At 59.2% G+C, this 19202-nt stretch overlaps 1 protein-coding gene across 4 annotated transcripts in view; it reads right to left on the bottom strand.

Moving 5' to 3' along the window:
• RASA3 (RAS p21 protein activator 3) overlaps nt 1–19202 on the bottom strand; it is a 111636-nt gene that overhangs the window by 8197 nt on the left and 84237 nt on the right. For all 4 annotated transcript variants that reach the window (XM_035002995.1, XM_035002997.1, XM_035002996.1 and 1 more), the window contains 13 exons: nt 17800–17904; nt 16058–16214; nt 14594–14742; nt 13490–13604; nt 12590–12664; nt 11672–11795; nt 10475–10581; nt 9580–9657; nt 7788–7865; nt 6280–6353; nt 5378–5484; nt 4794–4876; nt 300–508 (listed from right to left, as the gene is read on the bottom strand). In XM_035002995.1, the coding sequence (XP_034858886.1) occupies nt 300–508; nt 4794–4876; nt 5378–5484; nt 6280–6353; nt 7788–7865; nt 9580–9657; nt 10475–10581; nt 11672–11795; nt 12590–12664; nt 13490–13604; nt 14594–14742; nt 16058–16214; nt 17800–17904 (1461 nt within the window). The remainder of the gene's footprint in view (nt 1–299; nt 509–4793; nt 4877–5377; nt 5485–6279; nt 6354–7787; nt 7866–9579; nt 9658–10474; nt 10582–11671; nt 11796–12589; nt 12665–13489; nt 13605–14593; nt 14743–16057; nt 16215–17799; nt 17905–19202) is intronic.

Genomic DNA, 19202 nt, shown 5'->3' with positions numbered 1-19202 from the left:
TCTGCCTCTCTCTCTCTCTCTCTGTCTCTCGTGAATAAATAAATAAAAAAAAAATCTTTATAAAAAAAAATGAAACAAAAAACCCCAGGCCCCAAGCAAAGAGAAGACGCCTGCAGTTTTCCTTTCAGAGTCTCCCGTATGCTCTGTCCTTCCCTCTCTCTGTGCGTATCTTCAATACCCTCTGCTTTTGCTTCCTGCTGGCTCGGGTTTGATTTCCGTCCTCTGGGCTGGTCCTGTGGGACCCCTCCTCTGCCTGAACCAGCTGGGAGGGTCCTGGGGCTGGAGAGGCACAGACCTACCCGGTGCAGGGGGAGCAGCCCGGGGCTGTGTCCGAGGAAGCCCTGCAGCACAGCCAGTGGCCGTTCAGGTAGGCGGATGGGTGGTAGACAGTGAGACGTTTCTTGTTACACTGGCTCACTTTGGTGAGGATGTCGATCCAGGCCTTGGCCTCCACACAGTTGTTGGCCTGGATGTACAGCGCCCGCTCGGGCTGGATGACCTGGAACATCTGAGGGGACAGGGAAGAGGATCAGAGAGGCCACAGAGCAAGATGTCCTGCCTGGGCCTCGAGGGTCTTTAGTACAGATGTGGAGGGGGACGGGCAGGCCCAGGGGCTGTGGCAGGCACGAAGGGCTTCTGCTGTCCTTGAACTGACAGAGCCACAAGCCACAGCCTTCCCCCTGGGGGACTCAGGAGACTGAAGTGACTCAGCTGGGCCACCCCTGGTCAGCCTGGCCAAGGCACTCTGCTTCCTGGGGTCTTGGGGGCTCCATTCGAAAAGCAAAGGCGTAGCACTGTACATCTCCCTGCTGTTTCACTGTGGCCATTACATAAACGGTTTTTTAAGCCGGAGCGGCCTTCTGTGCAAGGTGCATCAGAGCTTCTCCGGCCCACGGTCCTGTCCTCACCCCCACACCTACCTCAGGACCTTTGTATGGGCTGTGTGTCCATCTGGAAAAATGCACCCACCCCTCCTGACCAGGAGGCTCTTCCTCCTCCTTCTAGGTCGGGATTACTTCCTCTGAGGCTTCTCAAAGCCTCTACCGCCTTTCTTGTTATTCAGCCACCATTCCTGAACCAGGCACTGCCCTAGGTTCTGGGGACCCAGGTGGCCCAGAGTTTCTATTGTCATGAACTTCCAGCCAGCAAGAAGGATAGGGATGAACACAAAGTGTAAGGGTTGTGTACGCCAGAGGAAGAGTCAGGCAAGAACCTTCTAAACAAAGGACCCAGCTGAGGTCAGAAAAATGACTAAGAGATAATTAAGCTGAGTGGGAAAAGGAGAACAAGATGGGAGAGTCCCAGGCAGAAGGACCAGTAGGCATGGGGGTCCTGGGGCAGCGGGGATGGGAGGCACGGGGGTCCTAAGGCAGCAGGGATGGGAGAAGCGGGGGTCCTGGGGCAGTGGAGGTCCTGGGGCAGGGGGATAGCAGGTGCAAAGGCCCTGAGCCCCGGGAGGGCCGGGTGCTCCCAGCAGGAGCAGGCCAGGCTATACACAGAAGATGGGGGTAAGCGGGGAAGTGGGCACACCAGGGCCCTGGAGGGCTCTTAGGCTGGACTTTTAAGAGGGCCCTAGGAGAGGCCAGGAATCAGAATGTCAAAGATGATGGTGGGCTTTTCCAGGGGGAGGGGGTGTGCACGGAGAGGAGGAACAGGAGTTGATGGATCCGGGGAGGAGAAGATGTACGTCCGAGTTCCTGAGTGAATAGATGGGACTGAGCCCCCGACCCTGGCCCACCTTGGGCACACATGCACTGTTGTGTGGGCCTCAGACTGTGCAAATCTGTGTATGGCTGCGATCCCACTGTGTCCCCCCCAAACTGTGCCAATGAGCAAAAGACAGACACAGGAGACGGGAGACAGGTCAGAGCCCTTGTCAGCTCCTGGGAAGCAGAACCTGACTTGGGGACCTTCCTATAAACCCTGAACCCAGCGTCTGTAGGAGAGCCTGTGGGGTGAGACGGGGTGCAAGGGCCATCCTCCCGGGGCCAGCAGTTACTGTGGATGGCTCCTGGCAGCTGAAGAAGGTTCTCAAGCAACGCAGAGCTGCTACATCTAATTTCCCTAAAGCCCGTGGTGTTGGGGGGCGGGGGCAGCTGGCAACACTCAGGAAGACACAAACAGTGAAGCAAATGACCAGGGACACGGGGAGGGGGGCTGGGCCTGGGGCTGCTGGAGATGAACCACGCATGCAGGCTGTCAGGATAGCAGGTCGGGTCTGAGTTCCCGCCCCCACACGAGTGCCGTGAGCTCCTGCAAGCTCCCTCCTCTTGAGCCTGTCTGCTCCTCTGGAGACTGGGCCAGAGCTGTACCTCCCCCTCAGGATGTTTACGGGGAGAAGCCATCCCAGGACACGGAGCCAGCCCCAGAGCTGGTGCCCGAACAGCTGTCCGTGACCTCAGAGAACAAGGACTACAGGGCCTGGAAGGTGTCCCTGCTGAGCGCATGGAGAGCACCAGCTAAGCCAGTTCTTTCCGCGGACAGCCACTTTCCGAATCTTAAAGACAAAAAACTAAAATCGTCAACACCTTGAGAACATCTCTCTCTCTCCTTAAGGAGACCAGCCTTTTTACTCTAAGGATTCCAAATTACACCGTTGGTTGGACCGCTGCGAGGCCTCCCCTGAGGAATACGGTACTATTACTGAACACGCTGTAAGGGCAATGGATGAACATGGGCAGAGGCCCGGGCATTGTGCTTCATGAACTGTTTGCCTGGCAGCGACCCTGGGCTCCAGAGGACGGTGGTCATCTGCAGGTGAGGGCATGAAGGGCCCAGGTGGCCCCCGGGTGGCAAGGTCGGGGGTTTACCCCATCCCCCACAGGAGGGGCAATCCCATCAACATCATCGGGGAGAACCGGCCAACGGGCCGTCCTTCTGTCCACACCAGCCCTCGGCCAGAGTGCGGACAGGAGGAAGAGTGGCAGAGAAATGCGCCAAGCCAGGACTGCTGGCCGAGACGGGGTCTGGAACAAGAGAGAAGAAGCACTCTCTCCCTGGGGAAGCTGATAGGGCAGAGGCCTCACTGCCTGTCAAACCCTCACAGGTCGGAGTTTCTGTAAAGCTGGAAGGCCAGGGAATGATTCGTAGCATTTTAAGTTTGAACTACTCTTTGTTACTTACTCCTCACCTAGCTCTAAAGAAGACTGCAGATAACTTAGATAAAATACACCTAATGAAACAAAAGTATAAAAAGTATTTGGAAAATCAGGAAGAGAGAAACAGAACTGGGACCAGACGGGGAAAGAGAGGGCAGAATGCAGACATCAGGCTCCATGCTGAGGGCTGTGGGGGCTACAGGAGGCCACTGGTACCCTCAGGCACGTCGCCACCCGGGCTTGGTAGGGACGTGGTCCAAGCAAAGCCACCAGCCAGCAAGGCCGCAGGGAACTTTCCTACACAGACCCCACCTCCCCCAGAACAAGGCCTCCAGGTGTCCGGTGTGAGCGCACGTTCCCCCAGAGCCTGGAGACTGCATGGGAGGTGACGGGAGTTGACCCGGTGGCTCGGTGGCATGGTGGCGGGCAGGAGCACTCCCTCCCTCCCCGCCGAGCTTCAAGGCGCGCAGTGGCAAGAAAACCCAGGCTTGCTCCCGCCTGTGCTGCAGAGAGCCCCAGAGGTCTGAGCCCTTCGTAAAGCGTCAAGCGGGGGGCAGACCTGCCGTGCGGGCTCTCCTGCAGGACACCCCGCGGGAACACACAGGAAGGCTCCCCACGCGTAGCCTGGCTCCCAAATCCTCACCGGTGGCTCCCTCGGAAACCCCGCCAGCGCTCGGCCGAGCGGGATGCATGCGTGCCCGCGGGGTGTGCCGGTGACGGGAATGACGGTGCAGCCAGAAGCGCTGCCACGTCCCACAGCCACACTGGGCAGTGAGGGGCGCCAGCCCTGAGCAAAACGTGGCCCTAACAGGCAAGTGAAGGACCCCGTGGGGCGGAGCTCTCCGCGGCAGCAGCCAAGAAGAAGTAGTGAAGGGACGAGGGAAGCAGGGGGCCACTGAGGACGGGCAGGAGCCTGAGGAGGAGCCAGAGGTGGACACAGCCCAGTGTGTCCCCCACGGTCACCGTGAGCCGTCCTGACAAGACGCGCCCGGGGGGGCCACACTCGCCTCCACGGGATGCCTGGCGAAACAGGTTGCCTGAACCCACCACCCAGACTGAGAGACGCCCACAAAACCTGGCCTGAGTACTTCGAAAACACCAAGGCTGCGAAACACGGAGCGAGTCTGAGGAACGTTCCAGATCAAGAACACGACAGAGAATGTACCACGTGGCACTCGGCTGGGGACACACACCGCTGCAGAGACCACAGCACAGCCAGCGTGGACGGCGGCACTGGAGCCGGGGGTCCTGCCTCGGGCAGCTGTCTGGGTTCTCTGCCAGAATGCCCTTGTTTTCCGGGAACACGCTCAAGTACTGACGTGGCTCAGAAAGACACGTGCACGTGGAGAGAGACGAAGACAGAATGAAGGAATATGCTCAGCAAATGGGACAAATGCAAACAACCCGCGATTCTGAGTTAGGGGACACGGGGGGTCCTGCTCTATTCTGGCCACTTTCTTGTAAGTTCAAAACCAGATCAAAATGAATTTCAAAGAAACCCCACAGGGTCCCAGAGCTGCCCCAGTCCCTGCTGCTGCCAGGAACGCACTTTCCGGCAGGTTCTCGCCTCTGGCCAGCTCACAAGCACCCAGGTGATGGGGCTCCGTGGAGGAGGGCAGGGGCGGCGGGGCGATGGTGGGGGCACGAGGGCAGAAGGAGAAACCCCTGAAAAGTGAGTGGAGGCACAACACTCACGTTCTTCATCTTGAAGGACTCCTCCTCCAGTCTCTCCACGGCCAGAATGTTCTCGATGGGAATGCTGTACAGAGGCTGGTCTCCTGCCGCAGAGAGAGTTCATGAGGGGGCGGGTGAGAGGGTGCCCACCTTGGGGGGGTGGGTAAGCCATACACAGACCATGGGCAGGGGACACCGCGGAACAGCCGGGCCTCACGCACCAGGACCTCCCAGGGACCCTAACGCCTCCAGCCGCACACCGTCTTGAGGAGCCTGTCTCCACATTTTACTTCCCAGGGCCACGTCACCGAGATCTAAGCCACATCAGATCTGGGAGGACACAGCCAACACAGGACCCCGACTCCCACGCCTGGAGCCCAGAGGCTCAGGCCCCCTGGCTCCCCACCCACACCCAGGCCACCAGAGTGGATGGATGTCTCCCACGTGGTCCTGTGGTGAGAAACTGTTCACTCCATGGGATGCTTACTCCGTGCTCTTCGTTTTACTCCAGAAAAGCAGGCGGTAACCCCATCAGGGCTCCAAGCAAGGCTCTGGCCCCTCAGAATAAAGTGTGAGAATCAAGTAAAAAGCCAATTTCTCGTTACCTTTGCTTTTCTGGTAGGTAAATTCATGGTTGGTCAGGCGGAACCATCTTTTCTTAAAATTCTTCATCCCGAAGCGTTTTCGTCCTTGAGCCCTCTTAATCATGAACCTGTTGTGAACAGGACATGTTTGTGGGTGAATGTCGGGGCTCAGGGAACATCTAGCACCTTCCCCACACCACAGCCTGAAGTCCCATCTGCAAAATCCAAATAAACTGCTTCTTTCACATCTGTCCTACCCAATACGGCCTGCAGATTTTTAACATCTTATTGTATCTCCAAGTGATAGGGTTAAAAACCAAAAGGCAAAGGTCTCTACTTCTGAAAAGTTTAGCCCCTGCTAAACTTTAAATCACAAGCTGGCAAGGACATGGGGTTCAACAGACCTCCAACAAAGCAGCCGTCCCCTCCCCATGCTCCCACACTGGGAATACCAACAAGAGACGCCCGTAAGAAGGTGGGCAGGCCCCCGGGGCCATGGCAGGTGCGTTCCGGAAACAAGGACGGATTGGAGCAGGAGACGCCTCAGGAGTGGGGGACTGATGGAGGGAGGGAGGGTCCTGAACACAGGTGTGAGTGAGCCAACCATGCAGGGGTGGTTCAGCCTCCCCAGCCCTCTCTCCACCTGACAGGTGTTTCTCCATGCACACAACCCCCAGGGCAGAGGCACAAAGGAAAGCCAACACCAGCACGTCTCACAATGCCCTGTGCGCAGTGTTGCTGGATCGAGACATGGACGGCGGCCATGATGGCCCAGGCCTGGACAGCCCCTGACGGGTCTGGCTGCCTGTGAGCTGGGAGGCCACCAGCCACGTGGGCAGAGAGGCCCCAGTTCATGGCAGGGACGGCCAGGAGCACTGCCCCTGCGTCTCTCCTGCTGACCCAGCAGCAGACACAGGCCTTACCCTTCTTTAAGCAGGATGGGTTGCTCTATGCTCTTGGGGTCTCTTCTCCCAGAAGATGAGATCAGATCTAAAAACTAAAGTGGGAAAGACAGCAAATGGTTAAAGGGGAAATGGCACGCTTGGATACGTTCCCTTCTCACGCAGAAACAGCAGTGTCATGCTGTGTCTCTTTCTGATGCCAGAGGAGAGAGGAATGTGGGGAGCATGGGTTTTTCTGCAAGAGTCAGGGGTCCTGAGCATATCTCTGCTGCAGCCAGGAAGCTTCCGGCCTCCCACCAGACCCCCAGCTGCTGCTTCACCTGGCTGCCAGGCTCATGGTGACACCTGGAGGCCCACCTGCACATCAACAGGTGATGCAAGAATGCATCTCTACTGGAATGTGAGCAGCAGGGGCTCTCCTCCCAGGACACCCTCCCCTCCTAATTCAACTGTTCCATGATCCGTCTGGATTCCCTCCATCAACTGATGCGCACCTCTAGCTCCTCTCCCTTCCTCCCATTCTGGGTCCTGGTTTTTATGATTTCTGAGAGGTAAGTATGTGTGACTGCTTCTGAACACAAGAGAAAAAGTAAAGCTTTAGGATCCAGAAAAGACCCTCTCCATGTGCCATGTCCCTGACTCCGGGTCTGGGTCCCCCGGCACCATGACTCAGGCATTTGTGGGGGCCCCAGGAGTAGATGGCCAGGAAGGGCAAGGCAAGGGACTTGGAGGGGATTTGCAGAACAAACAGGGCAGCGTTCTAGAGAGATAGAGCACCCCACCAATCAGGGAGAAGAACTCCATCTGTCCGTTCTGAAAAGGAGGGTGTGGAAGGGGTCACGGTGCCCCGGGGTGCAGAGAGTCCTGGGACCGAGGACAGTGGACAGGAGGGTGTGGAAGGGGTCATGGCCCCCCAGGGTGCAAAGAGTCCCAGGACCGTGGACGGTGGGCAGAACAGGAGGATGTGGAAGGGGTCACGGCACCCCGGGGCGCGCAGAGTGCCAGGACCATGCAGGGTGGACAAAACAGGAGGATATGGAAGGGGTCACAGCGCCCAGGGGTGCAGAGAGTCTGGGACCATGCAGGGTGAACAGAACAGGAGGGTGTGGAAGGGGTCACGGCACCGCGGGGTGCAGAGTCCCAGGATCGTGGAGGGTGGACAGAACAGGAGGGTGTGGAAGGGGTCATGGCCCCCCAGGGTACAGAGAGTCCCGGGACCATGCAGGGTGGACAGGAGAATGTGGAAGGGGTCACAGTGCCCCGGGGTGCAGAGAGTCCCAGGACTGTGCAGCGTGGACAGAACAGGAGGGTATGGAAGGGGTCATGGAGCCCCAGGGTGCAGAGAGTCCCAGAACCGTGGAGGGTGGTCAGGGACTTCGAAGGCAACGATGCTCTGAACTCTTTACAGCAGTTAATGGTCACTTCTGTTTTCTGTGAATTTTAACTCAATTTTCTACAACAGTGGTTTCTTAGGAACAGCATACGACTTGGGGGCAGGTCTGTTCAAGTTAACTGATGTCCATACTCACGTTTTTTACTGCGTCAGCATATTTTTGTTCGTTGAAGAATTCATAAAATGCAGCCATGTACGATTCCTTAAAACTGGCCTAAAATGAAACAGGTCACTTAACAAAGGCCTACAGGTCTCTGGGTTCCTGGTCCCAAACGGAACCATCTAGAGGCGTGCATCATGACCAGCCTCCGTGACAGCCACTAAACAAAGTTAGATGCCAGGGCTCAGCCCAGGCTCTGGGTTCCAGGTCTACGCAGTTTACACGGGCACCCCGATGAGGCCGCTGCTCTGGAGCCTCTTCTGAGACCTGGGGGTGCTGATGAGGGGCCCCCGATGTGTGAACGTCAGAGCACAGCTCAGGAACGCATGGCCGGCTCAGCAACCCTCCTGATGCCGCACCTGCCGTGAGCACCGTCCTCAGGGTTAGGCCACTTTACTGTTTCTGGATGTGCCACGAGGTGGGTTTTGTGCAGACCTCGCATCCAGCATGGACTCGTTCATCCGAGCCTCCATGGATGGCCAGAAGAGCGACCAGCTTGCTGCCGGCCACCACACATCCTTTACTTCACTCCAATCCACAGACAGCCGAGCGTTTCCCCCACAGGGGGCTGCTTGCCGGCAGTGACTGGACCCCACAGAGAACAGAATGGGGAGGGCTGGGCTGGGGCTTCTGCAGGTCCAGGCAGAAGGGGAGGCCTCCACCAGATGGGCCCCGTCCCTGTGCAGCCAGCTTTGACCTTCAATCCCACGGAACATGCCCAGCTGTCCCCACATCACCATCGCTACACGTAGCAGCCCATGTCTTCAGAACTGCGTGTCATCACCCGCGTTCTGGGGGCCGTGGGGCCTGGGGCAGACCCTCAGGGCCCGAAAGGACGTGGCGTGCTGTAGGCTGCCCCTGGAGGAGCCCCCCATCTGTCCCCGGCAGCACATCTGCCTCAGGCACGGACATCCTCAGATGCTCACGGCCGGGCCCCCGCGGTTTCTGAACCCCCCACGGGAGTGGATGCACCAGCCGTCCGTTCAGGAGCTGGTAACGCACCACCTGCTATGGTTATTGCCCCCATGCCGTAGGTCGGTCTGACGGAAACCCACTTGTTCGTGACAGAAATGAAGGGATCTGTGAGGGGAGCACGCCCCGCTCCCCGTGTCGCTGATGAGCACTCTGGCCGAGGGCCCTGCCCTTGGGCACATGTTGCCCAAACACAGGAGACGCTCTGGTCTGGCCAGGGGACTGCTGGGCCCTGGGAGGGGCGATTCTGCGGCCCCCCAGGTCACCCACTTGCCTGTCAAGACCTCGGTGTTCCCCAGCAACAGTTGCTCCAGCAACGGGGACTTTTCCTTTTGGCAGGGGCCAATGTCATCGCTCACCCTTGTGTCTAGGGAAGACACAGGATTTGAACTTTATTCCTCCCCCTCCCCTTGCCTGGAACACAGTGGGATGAATCTACCACTGGTTTGGGGGATGTCACTTCTTTATTGCTTATTAAGAGACATTACCCTGTATGCTACCGGCTTGTGAAATTTAATTGTAAATCATCATCCCCACAGTGAACCTGTGTTAAGTCCAAGATTCACAAAGACAAACTCAGCCTCTGAGGATAACTTGCCCCCAAACAAAACAGTCTCAAAAGGCAAAGTTTCACAGTTCAGCAGGCAAGAGGAGCTTGCAAGCTGCTGGAACGTTCTCTCTACTCAGATGGTAGGTGGGGATCCCATGTGGGTTTTATTGTCCCTTATCCTTATAACTGTGTTGAACCCACACTCTCTCTTGTGTTAAAAAGAGATGATTAAAATAAATGACTTACAGATTTTGACTTGGACAAGCTGCCAAGAGTTTGAATAGTCTTGGAGATAAGTGTCAGCGTCCTAGACGTCTGCGGGTCCTATCAGATGGGAAGGAGAAACGCAAGTTTTGTTTCAGTTTTCCAGAAATGTTGTGACTGAACCCAGAATTACACAGCTGACAAAGTGGGTCACATCACCTAGAAGGCGCCCGATGTGCCACCCGATGCAATAGAAGGCAGGCGAACGCGGGACACGTCCCTCTAGGCTCCTCCATTGTGTGAGCTTCCCAGAGCTCGCACAACAGACGCTCAAGACACAGGCTCTCGGGCCACCGCGGCCTGGACCCCAGCGCCTCCCCAGGGCACCAGGGGGCCCGCAGGGCAGGGAGAGGAGAGTAGCTGCAGATAAGCGCCCAGCCCAATACGCACAAGGGGCATCTTTAAACGAGCAGCTTCCCTGCCCAGTTCTGAGTCCCCTAAGCAGCCCTACCCGGGGTTTCTCGCTTGCCCTTCATGCGGTTTAACCTAAAACCAACAAAGACGGGAATAGGGCCCCCTGAATCCCCTGGCCCTGGGCTTTCTGCCAAGCTCGGTCACTGCAGGGTATGCTCTGTTAGTGCGTCACTCAGAGCCTGGCCCTGGGGGGCTCAGTAAGCGTTTGTTGATTGAATATGTGACTGAATGCACACAAGATCATAAATGCTCCATTCTTCCTAAGGTCGGAGTGAGAAATCCTGGTCACAGCATCCACCTGTGTTTAACAGACACAGCTTGGCAGAGGAGCTAACCCTTCCTGTGGATAAAGGAGTTCACAGCCTGGCCGCCCCTCCCTCCTCCTCCAGCAAGGAGGCCGCACACACACCTGCAGGCCCGGCAGGGCGGGTTTACCAGTTTATGGGGGCTGACGTTCACTCACTGTGTGGTGAGGTGTGAGCTGGAAGAGGTTGGGGGACAGGATGGCAGGAGCGAAAAATCTCAGGAAAATGAAGCTGCTCACAGCAGTGTACCTCACGTCCAGGTCATCTGTGGCCGGAACGCAGAGAGCTGGTTCAACGTCCTTCCGGGGAGAGCGGTGAACCGGGGCCCGCCCCTGAGTGCACCTGCCCCCGGGCGCTCTCCCCCTCACTACTACGAACAGCTCAGCCCCTTTTGGTAGCGGGGCTGTGACGGACAGGACGTGGCCGGCCAGCTGGGCTGGGAGACGATTCCAAAGAGCGTCTGAGGGCTGGGTGCGCTCGGGAGCAGCCCCTCCCAGACACTAGGTGCTCTTTGGCACTGGAAGGAGCCCAAGTGCTCTGAAAGCAGGAGCTCCCGTCCACAGAGCTGGGTATGAGGCCCAGTCTCCAGTGCTGGACAAGCTGAGAGGTGCCCACCCGGCAGGCGGGAGGGGGCTCCTGTCAGGGCCCCAGGGACTAGTCTGGGGGCTCAAAGGTCCCCGGAGGCAGCAGGACACACCTGGGCTGACCCACGGGCTCCTCAGGGCCGTGGACGGGGCTTGCTGGGCATCGTGGGGAGGCAGGCACCACACTGGCCCCTCCTCAGCCTTCATCCCGGTCTTCAGTTAATCTGACACTTGCCACCAGGGCACGACACCTTTGTTCTGCCCGTGGGCAGGTCTGAACAGGGTGAATCCCGGTGCCTCCCTGACCAATGGGCACAACTGAAGGGGCAATTCATCCCCGGGATCCCTCCTGTCCCAAGTCCACAAGGGCTCAGCAAGGCACCCTTGCATGACATGGGGTGCTGAGTACTGCCTCAACCTTCCAGTCAGAATCGCGAAGAACTGGGAAGGGCGGCTTCTCTTACCGGAGGGGCCCAAACTCACAGAAATTAATACTCCATCCCAAATAAACCGCTGTGACCGAACTTGGCCAGCCGGCCTTCCCATCTGGGGCCTGGGGCTGGATCCAGCCGGGGGCAGCTGCAGGCAGGACCCAGAGCCCGGCTGGGCAGGACAGGGGTGCCGTGTGGGAACGGGCACTGACCCAGTGCCATAGCTGGGATCCTGTCTACAGGACTCTGCAACTTCCCTTCTTGGCTTTGAGGTGCCTGGCACTGGGGACAGGGACCACCCAGCAAGGGGCCGTGGACGTTTTCTGCACCAAAGACTCACCCTGGAAGCGTTTGGCAGCTGCCTCTCGAAGAGAGAAGAAAATGTCGCACATGACAGTGGGGCAGCTCACTCCGGATTTGGTGATGACGCTAAAGATGCGGTCCACATACTGCCGCAGGTTCTCCTGCAACGGGGTGCAGGTGGTCACCCCAACTGCCTGTTTGGATCGCTCTCGCCCCAGGCCGCCCTGCCGGCCCTGGAGCAGTCCGACCACACCGGGGACGGAGCAGCCGTGGCAGCCGCAGACGCACTCCCCCTCAGCACGCACAGAGGGGCCTCTTCGGCGGCAGCAGCGGTCACCGGGGCAAACACCTGGAGCTCTGGGGGCGTCCCCCTCCTCCACGCTGACCTCATTAACGGGTGCAGGGATGAAACTCCCTGGAACGTGCCTCCCCGACAGTGAGAACCCCGTCTCTTTTCTTCAAAGGCATGAAAAAGACTTAACCTGAATAAACCCTATGGAAGATTAAAACTCCCTGTCCAATCAGGAAGTCTGGCTGTTTTAAAAAACGACCGCACCCTGGGAGGACACAGGTGGACGCGGCCTGGGTGTGGGACCACATCTGTTGCAGCAGGACAGACCAGGCTGGGAAGAAGCCAGGCCATGAGCCAGCCCGGCGGGGAGGCTCCCGGTCGCCCCAGGAGAAGGGAAGGCCCAGGCGCCGAGTGCGCCAGGCCAGGAGCAGCACGAGTCCCCAGAAAGGGGCCGAGAGCCGAGTGGAGCGGTGGTGCCACTTCCCAGCAGCGGAGAGGGCCGGTCTCCTCCCACAGGCTCCGGTGGACACCCTGTAGAGCACGTCCCAGGATGGTCCCCACCCCAAATCCTAGAGAGACGCAGCGCCCAAGCTGGCCACGTGCCCAAATCCTGCGGATGGGCGACTGCCTCCGGAGAGGGCTGAACAAATCAGGATTCCTTACCATGTTGTTCTCCAGGTTCTCCCCATCTTTTAGCTTCACAGGGTCAATCTCACAGGATTTGTGGCTCTGGCATATCTGGAAAGTGCATTTATGACAAGGAGTGAGTGACACAAATTCCAGGATCACAGGCAGGTGGAGGTCAGGGGCTCAGGGGGCATCAGGAGCTGCGGCCAGCACCCCCCGCCAGCGCACCAGGGGGAGGAGGGCCTTCAGCATGGCCACAGACACCACCTCGGTCCGTGAGGAATGGGACTTTCTCAAAGACCATCCCGGATCAGCGCACGTGGGATCCGGTTTCATAAAGTTTAAAAACATGGTTACTTCCAAGTGTCGGCAGGTCTCTGCACACGGATCAGAGTGCGCATTTAAACTTCCTCACGTCCCTGCGTTTTACAAAGCTGTTCTGGGGGAACTGCTATCTGCTCGGGGGTCCCGTTAGAGGTCAGGCGAAGAACTTGGAGCTGCTGGGGCAGGAAGCGTGTGGTGCCTTCGGCGGCGCCTGCCGGCGCGTGAGCGACAACAGAAGGGCCATGCACAGCCAAGGCTGCTCTAGAGAAAACTCCGAGCACAGGTTCAGGGGACCTGCGGCTGAAGGAAAGGGCTGTTCTCCGAAGAGCCAGTTTTTCTCTGCATGTCCTTCCATCTTTAGCAAAGAATTTTCTGAAGTAAGCATTTTTTTAATTTGAGAAAATGAGGAGGATTCTGGAACACAGGCGGAGGGCCCTTGGTGGGGCTGGGAAGGAGATGGCCTGGAGCCCTGCAGCCAGGTGCTCCCGGGCACCACACGCCCTGCACGGCTACCTGATGTCCGCAGTGTCGCGGGGCGTCCCTCACATGCCGCCCAACGGCACCGGGCCCGCGGAGCCTCCTCGGGGGCCGCACGGTGGGACCCCCACTCACCTCCTCTATGGTGGGCTTCAGGGTCACGTGCAGGTAGTGCATCCCTGCCAGCTTCATCGTCTCGTCAATGCACTTGGACGTCAACGAGTTTCCGCGGAAGATGGTGTTGGGGTCCCTGTAAAACAGCGTGGAGGCAATTCTGTCTCAGAGAGCAAGGGGTCAGCGGGAGCAGAGCCTGTTGGGTACCCGTCCACTGGCTGCAGAGACACGCTCCCCCTGCTGAGTCTGCTTCCAGATGTTCTGGGAGGAAAAGGAGACCAAGACAGATGCTTCACGGCTGGGCACCCTGAGCCCCACAGCCGGGCATGAGGAACAGACCTCCTGTACATAGCTGTCCGGACAATTCAGAGAACGTCCACACACCCACTGCCCTGCCCCTTGTGAGGTCCGGCTTTGCACCAAGTTAATGCTTCTAAGGACCAAACCCGAGGTCAGCATGGGAAGGCCAGCAGGGAAGCAAACGTCACAGAATGTGCTTTAAGCCTTCTCTCAACCAGGGTGCATTCTGGATCTTTCTAAGTCAAGAGCTCCAGGACTGACTCCATCCCCACGGAGTGGGCACAGGTCCTGGGCAGCAGTGACCCAGTCCTCCGCTGTGGGCCTAATACTGAAGCTGCCACCCTCAGACCACAAGAACGGGGCCCGCCCCAAGGCAACCCATGCCCTGTGCACCCCCTTCTTGCACGCACACCTCGGGACTTCCGAGAAAAGGTGCATTTTTAAGAAACAGTGTGTCTTGGGGCGCCTGGGTGGCTCGGTCGGTTAAGCGTCTGCCTCCGGCTCAGGTCGGGATCCTGGGGCCCTGGGATGGAGCCTGCTTCTCCCTTTCCTCCCCACTTGTGCTCTCTCTCACTCTCTCTCTCACATAAATAAATAAAATCTTTAAAAAAAAAAAAAAGAAACAGTGTGTCTCTGAACGAAAAACTGAGCCTGTCTGGTCCCTTCCGCTGTCCCACATCTGCACTTGGACCAGCACTGGGGGAGATTTCTGCTCCCGGGGTCACCCCGACCTGCCCCGGCCCAGCCCCTCCCCACCGGTGGTCGCTGGCACGTGCCGCAGCCCCTGGGGCGGGGGGTCGTGCACAGGGGCTGGGGCTCACTCACTGGGTCCTCTGGACCTCGGCGTCGGCAATGGCACTGATGAAGGGCACCACTCGGCCGTAGTGCAGGAAGAACCTCACGAGCGGAACGGCTGCCTCCTGCTTTTCCCTGCAGACCTCGCCCAGGACATGTGCTGCCGATGCCGACACTGGCTGTGGGGCGGAGACGCCGTGGAACCCCCGGGGTGGGCTGCAGACCCCCAGTGCCCACCTGGCACGGTCAGCGGGTGGGCGGTGCCCCCAGCCCCCACTGGCACAGGCGAGGCCCCCACCCAGCCCCGGGGGTGGGCTGCAGACCCCAGCCCCACTGGCACGGTCAGTGGGTGGGCGGTGCCCCCAGCCCCACCTGGCACGGTCAGCGGGTGGGCGGTGCCCCCGGGGCACGGTCAGTGGGCGGGTGGTGCCCCCAGCCCCACCTGGCACAGTCAGCGGGTGGGTGGTGCCCCCTGGCACGGTCAGCGGGTGGCTGGTGCCCCCAGCCCCACTGGCACGGGCGAGGCCCCCACCCAGCCCCGGGGTGGGCTGCAGACCCCCAGCCCCACTGGCACGGTCAGTGGGTGGGCGGTGCCCCCAGCCCCACCTGGCACGGTCAGTGGGTGGGTGCTGCTGGGTCACCGTACGGAAGGCCCAGACCCCCATCCTGCCCCGTGGTGCCCCTCCCACTACGGTAAGCAAAACCTGCATTGCCTGAGACCCACATCAAACCCTCCAATTTGCACACGTGCTCTGGGTGCCTCCGTGGGGAGTCCTTCCACCCACCTCCAAATCGAGCACTAGGGCTGGTGACCTCAGGACCACAGTCAAAGAAACCAAACTGCGGGCCCTGCCGGGTTGCCACAGGGCTCTAACTGCTGGTGGGGTGTGGGGCAGGGGCTTCCACCCTCCCAGCAAAGGGAGATACAGGTATTTCTGGGCAAACATCTGTCTTGGTCTCCTTTTCCTCCCAGAATCCTGAGCAGGGTTGGGGGACGGTATGCAGGGTAAAGTCGCCCCCCAGGAACTGGCAGCCCAGATGCAGGGCCAGAGGTGGACAGGCTTGGTGCCTTGTAGGGGGCAGAGGTGGGCAGGTGGGGCGGCTGGGAAGGGGCTGGGGGGTGGAGCCGGACGAGGCTGAGGGTCCCTGGGGGACCCAAAGGCTGGAGCTGGGGTCAGGAGCCAGTAGGTCAGTGGGTTTGGGGGGCGGAGAGGGGGCGGATCCGGACCGAGGCAGGGGGCTGGGAGGGTCAGGGCAGGGCTGGGGGGCCAGGGACTGGAGCTGGGGTCAGGAGCTAGGAGGTGGGTGGGGGCCGGAGGGGTGGAGCCGGGGGAGGGGGGAGCCAGCCCTGGATGGTGAGAGGGCCAGGGTCCGGAGTTGGGGGGGGCCGGGCTGGGGGCAGAGCCGGGCGAGGAGGTCTGGCCCCAGCTCCACCCTTCTGCAGGTGTCTGCAGGTGGCCCAGGGCGTGGCAGGTGCACCGTGCACAGAGGTACCTCCACGTCCGCAGACCTCAACAGCAGGTCCCGTAGCGGGCTGTAGTAGTCGGAGGAGAAGACATGGTCCTCCGTGTACACCACGTTCAGCCGCAGGGACCCCAAGTCCCCCGGCTTCAGGCTCTTGCTGCCGTTGTCCCGGGGCTGAAGGAAGTACCTGGGCGCAGGACACACGGGAAGGGCAGGGTGAGGTGGTGGCACCTCGAGGGGCTGGCTCCCTCCAGGATGCACCCTGCACTGGCTGGTCGCCCGTCATGGGCTGTGTCCGGGTCTGAGGCAGGAGGGGGCTCCAGGGTAATTCTGCAGGACACCTCTCTGCCCCGTGCCAGGGGTGTTCCCTACCTGACCCCCCACGGGGCGTGTGGATGGGGGGTGTTTCTCGTGGGAAACCGCCCCCTCGCAGGGTCCGAGTGTTGGGGGCATAGTCAGTCATTCCCGACGGCACCCCCACAACACACAGGGTCCAGGTGCCAGAGGCCTTTTCAACAGGAGACCCCCTGCAGGGTCTGTGCCCTGGGGTGCCCCCCACATTGTTTCCTCTGGGAGCTGATTATGCAGAGCCACAGACACAGAAGTTAAGGCGGGAAAGCAGGAAGGATGGAACGAGTAAGAGGATGAGAAGCGGAAATGAGAAAGCGTTTCTCATTAGGGGAAACTGCAGCAAAATCATGTATCTGTGAAGATTAATGCTTGACAATGTCTCACAATAACAGCAAAGCTGCAATTATTCTAATAAATGAGTGGCAGAGCTCCTGGCATCAGAGGGATTAGGTGATGTGTGCTGGTAGGCATGCAGACCACCACAGTACGTGGTCACTTCCTTGGTGTTTTCTCACTGGACGCTCTTCTCTTAGCTACCGCCCCCCCCGCCCCCGCCCGGCCACGCAGGAACCCTGCCTGCACTGAGCTGATGGGCCATGTGGTCTGAGAGGAGATGTGGGCAGCCTGCACCTGGCTGAAGCACCTGGCCACCGAGGTCCTGGGTGGGTGTCCACTGGGCTGCCATGTGACTGTCCCATCTTGTTTCAGGGCTAGGGATGCTCCCAGCAGGGGGCATGCTAGCACTGTCCTCACAGAATTAAGACAAATTCCAGTGTCCCCGTGACAGCAAACTGCCATTAGGCACAACACACAAAAACCCACCCACGTGGTGGGTCTGTGGACGCACGGCTCTGGTATGTGGCCTGTGGCCTGGGACCACACCATGTCCCCACCTTGTGCGTCTGTTAAAGGAGATGCTTGTGACCGCGCTTCACAGTGATGACTTTGCTGTGCTATAAAGTGATTTACGAAATGATCGCGGAATAAAGCAAAGGCACGTGAGTGAGGCTGGAGGCAGAGCTCAAGGAGATTCGCCTGGAACAACGCCTTTGCTTCGCTCCTCAGCAGGTGACACCTGGGATGACGGGCCACGGGGCAGGCCTGGTGCGGCAGGGCTCCCAGGAGTGCCGGCGGCCCGCCCTCCCTGCTCAGGCCTGTCCTCAAAGCCGCAAGGCTCTCGGGGCCCTGCCCTTGTCTCTGTCAAAGCCCTCAGCCACCGTTCTCGCGATCTCCCCGCCACCAAAATGGCACCGGTGCGCCTCCTTGTGCTATTTCCCACCTGCAACCCCATCCCCTCGCAAGAGCGAACCGGGACCACGTGCAAAACCACAGCAGGTGGCCACCTCATTCGGGCTGCTCAGCGGCAGCCGCGTCCGCCCGCCCACCAGGAGGGTGTAGGGCCACGTGCGCAGCCACCTTACCAGGCCTCGTAGGAGCTGGACTGGCGGAGCACGTTCAGTGGCACCCTCAGCTCTCCCAGAAACTCATCTCCAAATTTCAAGTTGCTGGCATTCCAGAGGTCAACTCTGAAAAACAGCCAATGGTACACAGATCTCCGTAAGGGATGACCTAGGGAGGGCAGACGGACGGACAACCGTGCTCCTCAGCTTCCCCAGGAGTGTCCGGGGCGGGTTGGAGCCTTCAGTCCCACAGACCAGTGTCCGTGAGGAGTGACACTGACTGAGCACGTCTGAAATGTGGGGTCAATACAGGATGTGCCTCTGGCATGAAGACGGGTGTGTCCCTAGGCCTCAGGGGCAGGGAGAGGAGCTGGAGGCCTGGTGTCGGGGCGAGGGGCCTCCCGTCTTCTCAACAGCACGGGAAAACAGTGCACTTGGGTGGGACTCTCAGAGTTCCCTCCGATTTGGGGCCATGGCGGATGTGCGTGTGTGACAGGTGGGAGCATGGACAGAGGAAGGGCGTCCCCGGTGCTAACAAGCAAACAGCCTCGTGCACCCCATGGTGAACACCTTAACCGGAGCTTACTCCATGAGCTGAAAGTCTAAGACCAGTCTCTGCACACATGGCGGTCACGGGGAAAATTCTAGAAGACTGCATGAGCCCTCTGTGGCCCCTGAAGTCCAAGCAGGAGCCACAGGCATCGTGGAAGGTACAGGGTGTACTAGAGGGACACGTGTGCATCAGGGACACGGGGAGAACAAGGCCCTGTGGCACTTCTAGAATAAAGAAAGCGGAACCTTTAATTTGCCAAGTGACACCTTAGCAATGGGACCAAAAGCTGCCAGGCTGTCTTTTCTTCTTTTTAATAAGAGCAGTATTTGTTGGTCTGCTTAAAATGCAACAGCTAGGACTTCACTCCTGAATTTAAAGGCCAGGCTTGGATAAACACTTCTCTTTCCGAACAAGAAAGGCGAGTGGTATGTCTGGGGGCACCTGGGGCACAGCCAAACCTTCAGCGCGGCCTCTGACCGCCACTGGGACTTCCAGACACCCGACCGGGGTCCCCTCGCTGCTGGTTCTTTGAAATGGAAGACTTGGGGCGCCCGGGTGGCTCAGTCGTTAAGTGTCTGCCTTCAGCTCAGGTCATGATCCCAGGGTCCTGGGATCGAGCCCCACATCGGGCTCCCTGCTCTGCGGGGAGCCTGCTTCTCCCTCTCCCACTCCCCCTGCTTGTGTTCCCTGTCTCACTGTGTCTCTCTCTGTCAAATAAATAAATAAAATCTTTGAAATGGAAGACTTAAACTGGAAACACCTAAGACCTGTGTGTAGAGGCCGGCCTCCCTCAGCACTCGAAGCCACAAGAGGAACAAAGAAAAGAGCCCGAGGGTCCCACACTCGGGGCCCTTCCCTCCGTCCATGCCCC

Source organism: Mirounga leonina, unplaced genomic scaffold (assembly GCF_011800145.1).
Source record: "Mirounga leonina isolate KUSES-001 unplaced genomic scaffold, KU_Mleo_1.0 Mir_127, whole genome shotgun sequence".
Lineage (NCBI taxonomy): Eukaryota > Metazoa > Chordata > Mammalia > Carnivora > Phocidae > Mirounga > Mirounga leonina.
This window is presented reverse-complemented; position numbering and strand designations above follow the sequence as displayed.